This window comes from Anopheles maculipalpis, chromosome 2RL (genome assembly GCF_943734695.1).
Source record: "Anopheles maculipalpis chromosome 2RL, idAnoMacuDA_375_x, whole genome shotgun sequence".
NCBI lineage: Eukaryota > Metazoa > Arthropoda > Insecta > Diptera > Culicidae > Anopheles > Anopheles maculipalpis.
Window position 1 is genome coordinate 98,195,138 of NC_064871.1, and position 12,613 is coordinate 98,207,750.

Here is a 12,613-nt window from a genome sequence, read left to right on the forward strand (position 1 = left end):
TGTCGCTTTTAGGAAAACCGCCATATTTCACTGGGTTTATTTCTCTCAACAACCGCTCGCTTGCTCGTTGCATTGCATTTATGTGTTCCTTCTTTAGTTTTTTTTTTCCTCTCCGCTTGTTTTCCTATCTCCCCGAAGGCACTGCGTGGACTCAACAAACGCACACAACGTTCGAAATTGCAGGAGTTGCGTGTGAGCGTCTCGCAGGCATCCTTACTTTTGGTTTCTTTTCCCCATCGCCTTCAAACATGTGGCCCAATCCATCGCTTTCTGTACCCTCTTTCGCGTTTCTGTTGTCCGTCCCTATAGAAACGTGTTTCCCGTGTTGGGAATTTTGGTTTGTTAATCCCTGGTTCATTACTTTAAGGAGTATCGTCTACATTGGAATATTATCTGCGGGATGCCCTATAATCGCTAATTAGTAACTATGTTTCGTGCGTGCATTATCCGCCCCGGAAGGCTCCAGGCTTGGGAACGAGAGGGAACGAAGAAGAAATGATTTGTTCCAAAGTAAATGTTAACAACCTAAAGAGACAAGTCAGTTGATTTGTCCTTCTAACAACTTTGCCGCGAACACTGGCAGTCTTTCCCCAGCTTTCCTCTCTCACTCGCTTTCTTTCTTCCATCTCACATACATTCTCACTCACACTCGATCGACACGTGCTCGTTTGATCGATATCGATCGAACTACCCCCACTGGAATCGTCCTTACATCTAACGATAAAAGTAATTAACTAACCTGATGCTCTTAAGTAATCGTTATGCCCACATAGCCTGTGGCAGTCTTCTATCATTAAAATTGTTGCCACTCCTGCTTTCCGTCCCAGAGAGTGTGCCCGGAACGTTCTTGTCGCTAGGACCTTTTCCACCGCCAACGCTCTCCGGCCCGGTCGGAGGCTTACTCCGACTGCTGCCGTTATGGTGATGGTGCGGATGGTGGTTGTAGGAAAAGTTGGTAGTGGACAGCAGATTCGGCGGACAGCCGTTCGGTGACCGGTTCTGGCCCTGGAAGTCGTGGTGTGCGGAAGAGATCGAGTGGCTGCCCGAGTCGCTGCCCGATCCTCGCGAGGATGTGGAAAACTTCGAGCTCGTGGAGGTACACTCGAAGGTTTCGCCGGCAATGCGCTCGCAGCTTGCCGTCGTGTTGTACGTTTCGTGCGTCGTGTCCAGCAGACAGTTGGACGGCACGGCATACTCGTGCTGGCGGCCATCCGTGGCCTTCCGTCCGAAGTCCGCATTCATCCGCCGCTCGTGGTGGGTCTGGTGCTGGGTGGTGTTGTATTTACAATTGCTAACCGTATCGTAATTATCACAGTTTCTGGGACAGTTAGGACCGATCGTGGCGTAACTGTGGTGCTGGGGCCCATCCAAGCGCGTGCTGGCCACCGCTGGACCCAGCGTTGATGGGCGGCCCGGCGTGTTGTAGTCGTTGCCGGCCGTGGCGTAGATGTTAATGGCGGACCGTTTGTTGAGACAGTTGCTCTTCTTCACGTGCGGCAGGGCAATGCGCAGCTTCTGCCAGAACTTTTTGTCGTCCCACTCGATGCATGTGTTAGTGCGTAGGTACAGTCGCATGTCGGCGTCGAGATCGCGCTGCGGGAGATCACCGTAAAGGATGATTATGAGCTTCCGGCGACGCTTGAGCACCTCGTGGATGGCACCTTTGAACTCGAAGCGCGTCCATTCGTTGTACAGGAAGCTCTTGGACAGCACGAGAATCGCTCGCTTCGAGCTTTCCACCGCTTCGACGATCGTGTCCGCGAGGTAAGCGTTTGCGTTCAGATCCCGGTAGTGCAAACACAGCCGGAAACCTATGTCGTTTTCGAGGGTGGAGGTCAAAATTTGACTCACAAAGTGTTCGTCTTGCAGCGAGTACGTGATGTATGCGTCATACAGCCGATCCTTATCGTATTCGTTCACAAACGTTCCCGACTTGTAGCACAGACCGGAATGTACCCATACTTTCAGCTCCTTACGATAGCAGAAAATACCAAAGATCAACCCGAAAAACCCCACAAACGCACACGTGGCCACCAACAGCAGCGGCAACATATCTTCTATCTCCTGCCGATGCACGATCGAAGACATTCCCTCGCGGAATGTACATTTGGTACCATTGTCGCGCAGAATGCTGGTGGCGTTGTTGTAGCTGCACGAGATGTCATTCGCATCCACTATCTTATCCGCGTTCGATTGCAAATAGTTACGCAGCTTGTTCACAAACCCACAATCGCACGTCCACAGATTGTTGGCCATGGCGATCTCAACCAGATACGGATTGGCCGAAAGTTGCCACACTTCGAAGCTGGTGATACGATTTCCATCCAGCCGAAGCACTTCCAGCTTACGCAACTCGGCAAACGTGTGATCCTCGATATAGGCAATACGGTTTCCCTGCAGATAAAGCTCGCGTAGGCTTTCCAGTGCGGAAAACTCGTGTCCATACAGCTTGCGGATGGCATTATTTTCCAAGTGAAGAATCGTTAGTCTACGCAGCCCGATGAAAGTCGTGTTGTAAATGGCTTCAATGTTCGAATGATTAGCATAAAGTACACGCAGATTTTTACGCCCGATGAAACTGTGCCCGGACAATTCGACCAGGTTGTTGCCATCGATGTACACCTCGGTGGTATCCATCGGGATGTTGTTCGGTATATCGGTGTATCCTGCGGCCGAGCATTCGACGATGTTTGTCGACCAGCTGTTATCGTGATAGCAGGCGCAATTATTCGGGCACGTCATCTCACAGTCGCACGCGTCAAACTCACAACAATGGCACAGGGCAAAGCAGTGGGTGTTGTAGCTGCACAGGAAATGCTTCGGTTCGGCTTCGATCAGTGGAATGTACGAGCGTTCCCTGTTGTACATCAGCTTACAGTACACCGTTTCAATGTCGTTGATCGTAGGGTACTGGCGTGACGTCACGTGATTGATCTTCTGTAGCCAGTCAATATTACAATCACACACGAACGGGTTTCCACCAATGTAAAACTCCGGAATCTGCTTATCCTCCGGTACGGGCTGCAATCGAAGTGCCTTAATGTCTAGGCTGGTCAGCTGATTCGCGTACAGATCGACCCGCGTAAGGTTCGTCTTGTGCATGAAACAGTGCGGCTCGACATGCACGATCAGGTTGTCATTGAGAAACAGGAACTCAATGCTATTCGGAATGGTAGCCGGCGTTACGCGTGTCAGTCGATTGAAGCTTGCATCGAGCGTCTGCAAATGCAACTGGTTGTCCAAGCCGTAGCGATTTGTCAACTCGGTAAGCTCGTTGCGATGCAGATCCAACCATTGCAGGTGCGGAGGAATATGGGAGTAATCAAAGTGCTCCAACTTGTTGTCGGAAATATTTAACCACACCAGATTTGGCATGCTGGTGAAGAGACCATCAATATCGGTCAACATGTTACCGTCGAGTCTGATAGCTTGCACACTGACCGCTGGTTCGAACGCACCCTTCTCAATGTACGTGATTTTGTTACGAGCTACGTTTAGGATCTGCAGGCTGGGCAAATCTTTAAACGCTTTTCGGGTAATGTTTTCGATGTTGTTGCTTATTAATCTCAGCCCGTACAGATTATTCATACCTCGGAAACCCGGCTCTTCGATGATACTGATAGAATTTTCACCCAGATCGACAGTTCTCAACAGGCGCATGTCTTTCAGGGCAAGCGGGACCTGCGTAAGCTCGTTACCGTTCAGATTGAGGTCTTGCAGTGAGCTGCAGTTACGGAATGCTTCTGGATGTACGCCGGTAAGGGCATTGTTGTCTAGAGACAGCAGTGACAGTGCGTACAGCCCGTTCAACGAATATGCATCTAAATACTTTAACTTATTGTGCGATAGAAGCAGCGTGTGAAGATTATTCATCGGAGAGAAGGTATCCGCTGCTATAATTTCCAACTGATTGTGGCGCAAGTTCAATATCTGCAATGTGTACAGATCGGAAAAGATTTCCGACTCCAGCTTCGTTATCTTGTTACTAGCCAGATTCAGCAGAACCAGACGAATGAGACCCCCGAACGTTTCCCGGTTGACCCACGCCGACGTCAGCTGATTCTGCGACAGATCCAGCGCTTGCAACTGTTCCAGCTTGGAGAACAAGCCTGGCGAAAGCACACTGATCGAATTGTTCTGCAGGTAAATTTCCTGGATGGATTGGGCTGGATCACGGAACAGATCCGTTGGCAACGCTACCAGCTTGTTCGAACTCAAATCAAGAATCTGCAACTCCTTCAGCCCACTCAGAGCCTTATCCCCCACCATCGAGATCTCGTTGTCATGGATTTTGAGCATCTTTAACCGCTTCAGCATACCGAAACCCGCGGCCGGTAGCAGCACAAAATGATTTTTCGACACATCCAGGTCTTCTAGATCCAGCGCACAGCTCACCGGCGGAGCAACCGAGCCGGTACTGTTCGATTTATGACCTTCCGAAGGTTCCAGCTCGTCTTTCACACCCTTTTCACGGAACCCTAGGTCGTTAACGTCTTGCAGTCGATTCGAGCTAATGTTGAGTGACCGCAGACCGGTAAGCGAGCAAAACAAGTGATCCGGAAGCGACCAAATGTTGTTCGTGCTCAGATCGAGCACCTCTAGATTGCGCGTGAACCCAAGCGCGTCCGGTTCGATCTCTAGATTCAGTTCGGGCCATGCAATGTTGTGCGTACGAAGGGTAAAGTTGCGCAGATCACCCAAGCCAGCCAAAACCGTGCTGGAAAACTTGGCAATCTTGCAGAACTCCAGCGACAGCGCCTTTAGCCGGACCAGATGGACAAACGAGTTGGGCAGAAGCTTGCTGCGCGCCATGATCGCTTCATTGCAGAGGATGGTGAGTGCGGCCGTATGTTCGGCCGGAATTACACTGAAGTTCGTGTTGTCAAATTCACTGTTCACTGTGCGTAGATTGCAGGCCAGATCTACCTCGTTGCCGGGAAGTATGCGGTACTTGCAATCGTCGGGCGCATCGTATCGCAGATTGGTGCCGGATTCACTCCCGGCCCCCGACGGATGATAGTACCGGGAAGATTCAGCCGAATCGTACTGCAAGCTGTAGTTCACCTGCACCGACACCAGCAGCAGCAGGGCCGGCAACAGTAGCTCGCAACGACTCATCGTGTGGCGTTCGTTGCTGCCAGTCGTCACGCAATACAACGCTCGCACAAACTGCCACTTACTTCCTTACACATAAAAACGCAATTTTCTTATCCACACCACACACCAACCGTTTGCCTTGCTTTGTAACTACGAATCCGTGTAAGGACTTTTTCCAACACTCACGTCTGGGCACAACATTCGGCCGCTGAATTTAGCTCACTTTTGCACTGTGGAGGTTTTCGCAAGGGATTCGTTTTGGGGTGATGGGCTAAGCTAGCACGAATCAACAACTATTTCACACGGCTCTATTAAATCGTGGTAACATAAACGCACACTGAAACGCTAACCATCGTCAACGAGCACTCGACGTGAAAACTTAAAATTCATAACAACGCGCTCTTTCGTTTACGTCGAGCACAAAACACACACACTCACACAACAAGCACTTCTTGTTCCAAACTCTATTTACATCCTTACGATTGCACTCACTTGCGGTAGAACTTGGTAATGCCTTTAAACTTCACTGTGTACACGTCAATCTGCGGACAATTCGTTTCAATTCACGCCACACACTCACTGCTCGCTGTGCCTGATGTTTCGATCTTGATTCTTTTATTCCGTGTTTGGGGCACGTATGTTCGAAGCGGCCGTACTACACGAACGTCCGCACGCGATGCTTGCTCAGTTTGTACTAACACGATGTGCTGGCCATGCTCATGCGGTTATGCTCGCCGTTCTCATCGATATGCTGGCCACGCCGTGTATACGCCAAACCGTTCGGCAATTGCGTGGACGCGTCTGCATAGCCGAACAGTTCCCGAACTTACCCGAGCACGGCAAACTCACCACGGATGCTTATGCTTTTGCTTTTATGCTCACTTTGTGGCAGCATATTCACCACCACTTGCTCACAAATTCACCGTCACTGTAATGTGTCTCTTTCCTTCCTTAGTTAGGATTAGTGCTGAGGAGTGAACGGATGGCAATAGTTACGCCACCGTTTATGCCGCTTCTAATGATATCCTATGGGAGTGTTTTGGTCACAGGAATCCCACCACTTCTCTGCAGCAGCAATTGCTGGACGGTTGATTTTTTTTTCAAGGTCCTTTCTTTCCATTCCTCACAATAATCCTCATCTAGGGCACGCTCCTTGCGTTCTAATTTTAATTACTGCAACGGAAGAAGTCCTGCAGGAGGTAGGATAGACGAGAGGGAAAGGTAAATCCATTGCTTGGAGAAAAATGGAAAAGAATATTTTGTTGATGCCGAGGAACGGTTGCTGCCCGGGAAGGGCTTAAATATAGTTTCCATTCTAGCGAGACGAAAACTGGCGGTGACTATTATGAACCTTTTTTTTCTTCTCCCTCTCACAAATATCTGTGCAATACAATGCAAAAAAAAAAATTAAAATGCATCATACTCATTACACCAAACGAAAGAGAAACGCTTTTTAAATTATCCGGTGGCTGCCGATTGATACTGCTTTCCGTACCCCGAGGGCACTTGAACGAAAGGTACGGTGCTATTGTGGTTGCAACTGCATCTTAAATCGAGCATGCTTTTGCAGTCAAATGATTTCCGTTTGAGAGTCTCCTTTTCTGTTGCTTCTTTTCACTTTCCTATTTCGCAAAAAAGGGTGTTCTTGCGTTGCGATCGAGTTTGTGGGTGAAAACGGAACCAGGAGAAAAAGAGGTATCCCCACCTCGGAATGCAAATTTGCATCTGCACCATGAGGATTGTGACACTATCCGCATAAAGAGACCACATTCGATGGTGTTTCCAGTCCGCAATCATTTGTAAAGTGAACGTTACACACGTGAGCATCTCGAATTAATCCACCTGCATCCACGCCGACCACTGGAACATACCGGATCAACAGAATGGAAAGCTGCACGGTGGGGCACGGCTTATCCTGTCCCTTGGTTCACACACTAGCCAGTCGGCCAACCATACTGGCGGACATTTGCGTGTTCGATGTATTCACCGACTGCACCACCGCATAGGGCAGTCGCGAAGCGAGTGTAATTTAAAATTCTTAATCAGCTCACCGATTGTCACGGCATATCGACGGACAATTCATCACCCAAGTGTACCCGGTCTGGTGCCGTAATCCGCAATACTGTACCACTTGCTGCTGTTTGCGCGAATCCGGATCAGATCGAAACGAAATAAGCGGCGGCTGGTGTGTACCCATTTTCCACCGATAAAGTGCACTTAAATCAAAATCTCATTAAAATTACATTAATTGTCCAATCGCATTCGCAAACTGACCAGCTGCACAGCGAGCCCAGTATTCTGTACCCGATTCCCCAAGCCCCTCATCTGCCCAGTGCAGTGATCCGATGCGGAAAACATAACCTCAAATCGATGTAATTCGCAAGAGGCCGAGATGACGTTGCTCGGCCCGCTCGTGTTCTGGCCTGCGTGTCCGGTAAGCAAACCGTAGGCCGTGGAACGATCGCAATCAATTGATTTTCATTCGGCAACATTTGACATTGGCATGATTGTCCTCTCCGGAGTGCTGGCGGTCGTAATGTTTGATGAGTAAAATAAATACGACAAACTCGCCACGCAAAGCTAAGCGGCTCCTCCAGCGGTGCGGGCAGTGCGAATGCGATCGGAAGCAAAACAAAAACGTGTTCAGAAACGCGTTGACCCACGCTCCGATGACGCTCAAATTTTACGCATCACAAACAATTTGCCCCCCGGTCATAATAAACATCATCATAATCATAAAGGGAGGCTCGTCATAGCACCAGAAAACCTCATCTGCGTCCGGGACCGAGTCCTGCACGATGTGCGGAGAATGTTGCGTGACACGATTGTTGGAAAACACGGGTATCTGCTCCCAAAAGAGCCCTTGGCCGGCCTCCCTATTCAATTGGGCGCCGAAAACGGTTCAATAGAATCATATTCCCTTCGAAGTGCTGTTGTGCGCTGGTTTGGGAGACATTGCATGAATGTCCTTTTTTGGGTAAACCCACGATAACAAGCCAATCTGGCCTGTGATACAAAGCGCAGTAGTAGCTTCTGTTCATGTAGAATTATTGAAGAGCCTTTTGAATTTGATCGATCTATTATACATTGCATGCTCAGCCCTAAGTTGCCCTAGAATCAATCACTTTTTGCATTAGTTATTGGTATGTTCTAAGGAACTCATCAACCAGTTTCTAGTGTCATGAATATTTAAAATTGAAAACTTGTTCAAAAAACAAATATTCCAGCTTTGCCCCCCCGAGAGAGACTAGAATTGTTTCGTATTGCTTAAAACGCCTGTCGTTTAATTTGTATAACGAGCAGAAACACGAGTAAACTTCACGTACAGTTACACTGCTAAGGCACGAAAACCGGGTCAAGGTACGCAACATTAAGTTGAATTGTGAAAAACTTTCTCTACCACACTTGCTGCGTGAAACAGATTCTCGAGGAAAAAGGGTCCCTCGGTCGGGTGATTGACATTCAAATACCCCAAATCAATCAGCCAGCAGCTCTCTGTGATAACCTTCGTCTCTGTCCACCTTGCAGTGTGTGTGTGTGTGTGTGTGTGTGTGTGTGTGTGTGTGTGTGTGTGTGTGTGTGTGTGTGTGTGTGTGTGTGTGTGTGTGTGTGTGTGTGTGTGTGTGTGTGTGTGTGTGTGTGTATATGTGTGCCTGTGTCTCGAAGCACATTAAGGAGGGAAAAAACTTCATCTAACAGATTGGAAAAGCTTAAGAGAACAGCATTTGTTCTGTTCTTTTTTTTCTGTGGGATTTTGTTTTTTGCGTCAGTGCCAGAGAACGTAATGCTCACACAGAAAGGTTTTAGTTGGCTGTATTGCCTCTCTGTGGACGTTAAATCATCCATTTATGAGCCGCATCGAACCACACAAGTGAACAAGGAACAGGGAACTGTCCGAAAGTTGCTTCGAAGCATTCTCCAAACCCAAACGACGATCACGTAAAGTGTCAATCACTTGGGATTTAGTTTTGTTTTCGTTCCGGCTTTCGAGGCGAACGCTGCGGTGGAATGGTGGGACCTTTTTCCCTTCAGAATCATACATCATTCAGGCGATTTTCTAACCGCACCACTACGGCCAAGTATGTGACCATGATTGGAGGAAATTTGCACTCTTAAATATGAGATTTTGACACCCTAGCTCTGGCCAGCACTAAACCAGAACGCACACTTTGCTGACGTCCTGGGGATCACCGTGCCAGTAACTAATTTAATAACCGACAGCTACCCGCATTGCTTCATTCTAACCTTGTTAAGCTCAATCAACTGTAAAGCATTGCATCGAGGCCGGCTTTCCCATGAGCATCCGACAGCGAAGGGGGAAAACAAACCATTATGGTAACTGACCCGCAACTCGTATCGAAATGTAAATTTGCTGTCCAGCTCGTGCCTGGCAACCCGTTGAAGCTGTGGAAGGTTATGGTAATTAATCAGAGCAGAGTCGGATTATCACTTTATCGAAAACGGAAACGAAGCGAGACAAGCTAGCCGAAGATTGCGTCATAAAAAGGTACAGTTGTATTTTTCCAGTTCATTGCAGTGCCATCATTAAAAACAGAACCTCGCACACATGGCTGAAAGTTTGCACGGACGTTTGTCGCTGCCATTAACTGTAATGAGCACGCATGATTTCTCTCCTTGGTGAGACCTTTGGCGTCCCTGCCGGACGGCGACGATAACCCGTCGTACGTAGCAACGCTTGTTGGTGTTTTATCGTTATTTGCTACCATTTATCACCCTGGAATGCTTTTCTACCCCCACCCCCAGCTTTTCCGAGCCATGTAAGGCGGTGGCCATTGATATGGCCGGGAACCTCCTCCAGGCTCATGCATCATTTGTTGATGACGAAAATCGTGTCACTAGCGGGCGTGTGTCTGAATGTGTAGCGGCGTGTCACCCAGACGACTGTGATTCCCTTCCATAATCATAATTTGGGCCATTTTTTACTGTTTTCATTTTGTCCGGCTTCGATTCACGCTTCTTTCCAACGTGAAACACGCGTGCGTACAGATCGTTACAATATTGAGGATAGCAGCTACATTTTTTTTAAATTGTACACTTTTTTGGAATGTTTTCGAAAGCATCATATTTATCTGCTATTTGCATACATTTCACACCTTCAAAGAAGCTATCTTCCCTTTGCTTACGTGTTGAATTTATTTTCGGAAACCTTCACCTTTAGGAAGAGAGGCTGACATGTTCTTCCTCCAGTCGATCCACCTCTTGAATGTATCGCTAATGTCATTGCCAGATAACCGAGGACCATAAACGATGAGTAGGTGATTTAATGAAGACATTACTATCAATCGTTTATTGCTCGATCTTCGCTTTCTTACCGAGGCTCACGAGGAATCATAATCGAGAGCACTTAATTCCAATACGATGAAGGTAGAAGATGCTGCTTGAATAAAGAGGATCCACCTTGTTCGAATATCTTTGATAGCGATACAGTTCGAGGAAAATCGTGCATGCTCTTTCGTTCGTTAAATTCATAGGTCATTCTCACTCCATAAACGTTGAGTCGGAAGCTTTAACCAAAAGGAACGAATAGACCGACATATCTGATTGATGCCAACCTCCACACATTGTTGTGTTTGGGGATCCTTTCGAATGCATTAATCGTCGATTGCACATTTTTGACCCATAACGCACAAAGAACGCGAGATAAGGTTACTTATGAGATTGCCTTTGCCGTCGGTGTTTGCTTTCACATCAGCAAATGTTTCACAATTTTAGACTCACCGCAGTAACTAACGCTGAGCGCGATGGTGGGATTGTGTCCACTGGCTGCACACTCGCACCATCGGCGCCATGTTCCATTATTCACCACTATCTTTCGCTAGTGGCTGTTCGGGAATTTTATTTAATTTATGTTTAACTCCATTGTGCTACACGAATCGCTTTTTTTTTTTTTGTCCTCTTCCATTCCCATATCGAGTCGCATGTTGCCAACACCACCAAACGCCAAATTCATTTGCATTACGTTCAATTTTAAATGTGCAAAGGAGGACCGCCGGAGAAGGATTCCTGGTGCAATCCCGTGGCTGCAATCGGGGAAGCTGTATAGAATGTGAATAAAATTGAAACCCAGTGTTAAATGAAACGCTGCAAACACACCGAACGCAACAAACTGGCGCATGTTGGCCAATGTTCGTCTCTTCCTTCATGTACAAGGATTCCCTTTACCCCTTCCCCGTCCCTCTCCCCCGCCTCACACTCCGTCTATTGGATAATGACCGCGGAAAATGAAATAAAAATTCACTGATAAAACAGTGCAAACGAAACGAGAGCACAGCGCCAGCTACAGCAACAACAAAAAAACAAGGCTGTAGTTGTGCCAAAGAAAAAAAACCAATGCCTGGACCTTCGGGCCAATCTATATGACGCCCTTTTTCCACGAACAGGCGCTAGATAGTGCCCCAACACACAAATGGAGCGCTGCTTGGCAAAAACAATACATAGAAGCTTAAATGCACTTCTGCCGGCCAAACACAAAGCGTGGTAACAATCACGAACCTAACGTGGTCACCCTTTCCTCGTCCATCTACTGTAAAGCTCCAACGGTTCTATGCTTCCTATCTTTTGTGTGCTTTTTGTAGCGCGCAGCATGTTGCAACTGTGTCCGAAAACGCGCGTCCCACGCCCAGCGCAGTTGCCCGGTCCAGCTTCAACCGCCCGGCAGCCAACTGTCAAAACGGTGCGTATTAATTTTGCATGTAAAATATTTTGTAAAATTTCTCGAAATCACACTGTCATGTACCGTTTATATCTCTTGCCACCACTACGGCGATTGCAATTACGCTACGTTCGGAGAGGATCAGGCCCGGGTTGTTGGGAAATGTTCCGTTTTAAAAATTAATGACCACAGCCTCGTTTGTCGTCCGGAAAGCGCAATAAAACATTCGGGTGCGGTGCTTGATGGCGATGGTGGTAGCGGTGGGAAAATCAATTTATTTTCCCTCCACTACGTAACACAGCCTCCGTACATTCAATCAATGTTAAAGCAATTAAACGATAAATTTTTGATTCCCAACGACAACAGCGACAATGCAGCGATGATCAGAACGAGAGAGAGAGAGTGAGCGAAACGAAAACACTGCTACACTGTTAGGTTAAATCCGACCAAAAATTGTGTCTGCTACGGGACTTTCCCATTGGGAGGCTTTGGATGAAAACAAAAAATCCTTCGCTACGAAAAGGAACTGAAATCCGAAACCGCCCCATCGCTTGACGAAATTGGAGCTTTTCGATGTGAAATTTGTACCACCGGCATCGAAGGAATCTTCAGGACAGGCGAATCATTTCGCCCATTTTTTAAAACGCCGTCAAGCCCATCCGGCCTTTCCACCCAGTCTTGTTATTGTTCCGATCGTTTCTGCTTTCTTCTGTGGTAATGACAATAACTTATAATCAAAGAACGATAAGTCAAATTTATTTGTATTTAGTTACAGCATTTCCTTGATGCTTGGTTGCTTTGCATAAAGCAGAACATTCAAAGATGCTTTTTTGAATTGTTCCT

General features: G+C 47.6%; 1 protein-coding gene across 1 annotated transcript; it reads right to left on the bottom strand.

Moving 5' to 3' along the window:
• Positions 1-471: 471 nt before the first annotated feature.
• On the bottom strand, positions 472-5,212 carry LOC126567775 (toll-like receptor 6). The gene has a single exon (XM_050224062.1). It carries the CDS (start codon positions 5,116-5,118, stop codon positions 760-762), a length of 4,359 nt encoding a protein of 1,452 aa, XP_050080019.1. The 5' UTR covers positions 5,119-5,212; the 3' UTR covers positions 472-759.
• Positions 5,213-12,613: the final 7,401 nt, after the last annotated feature.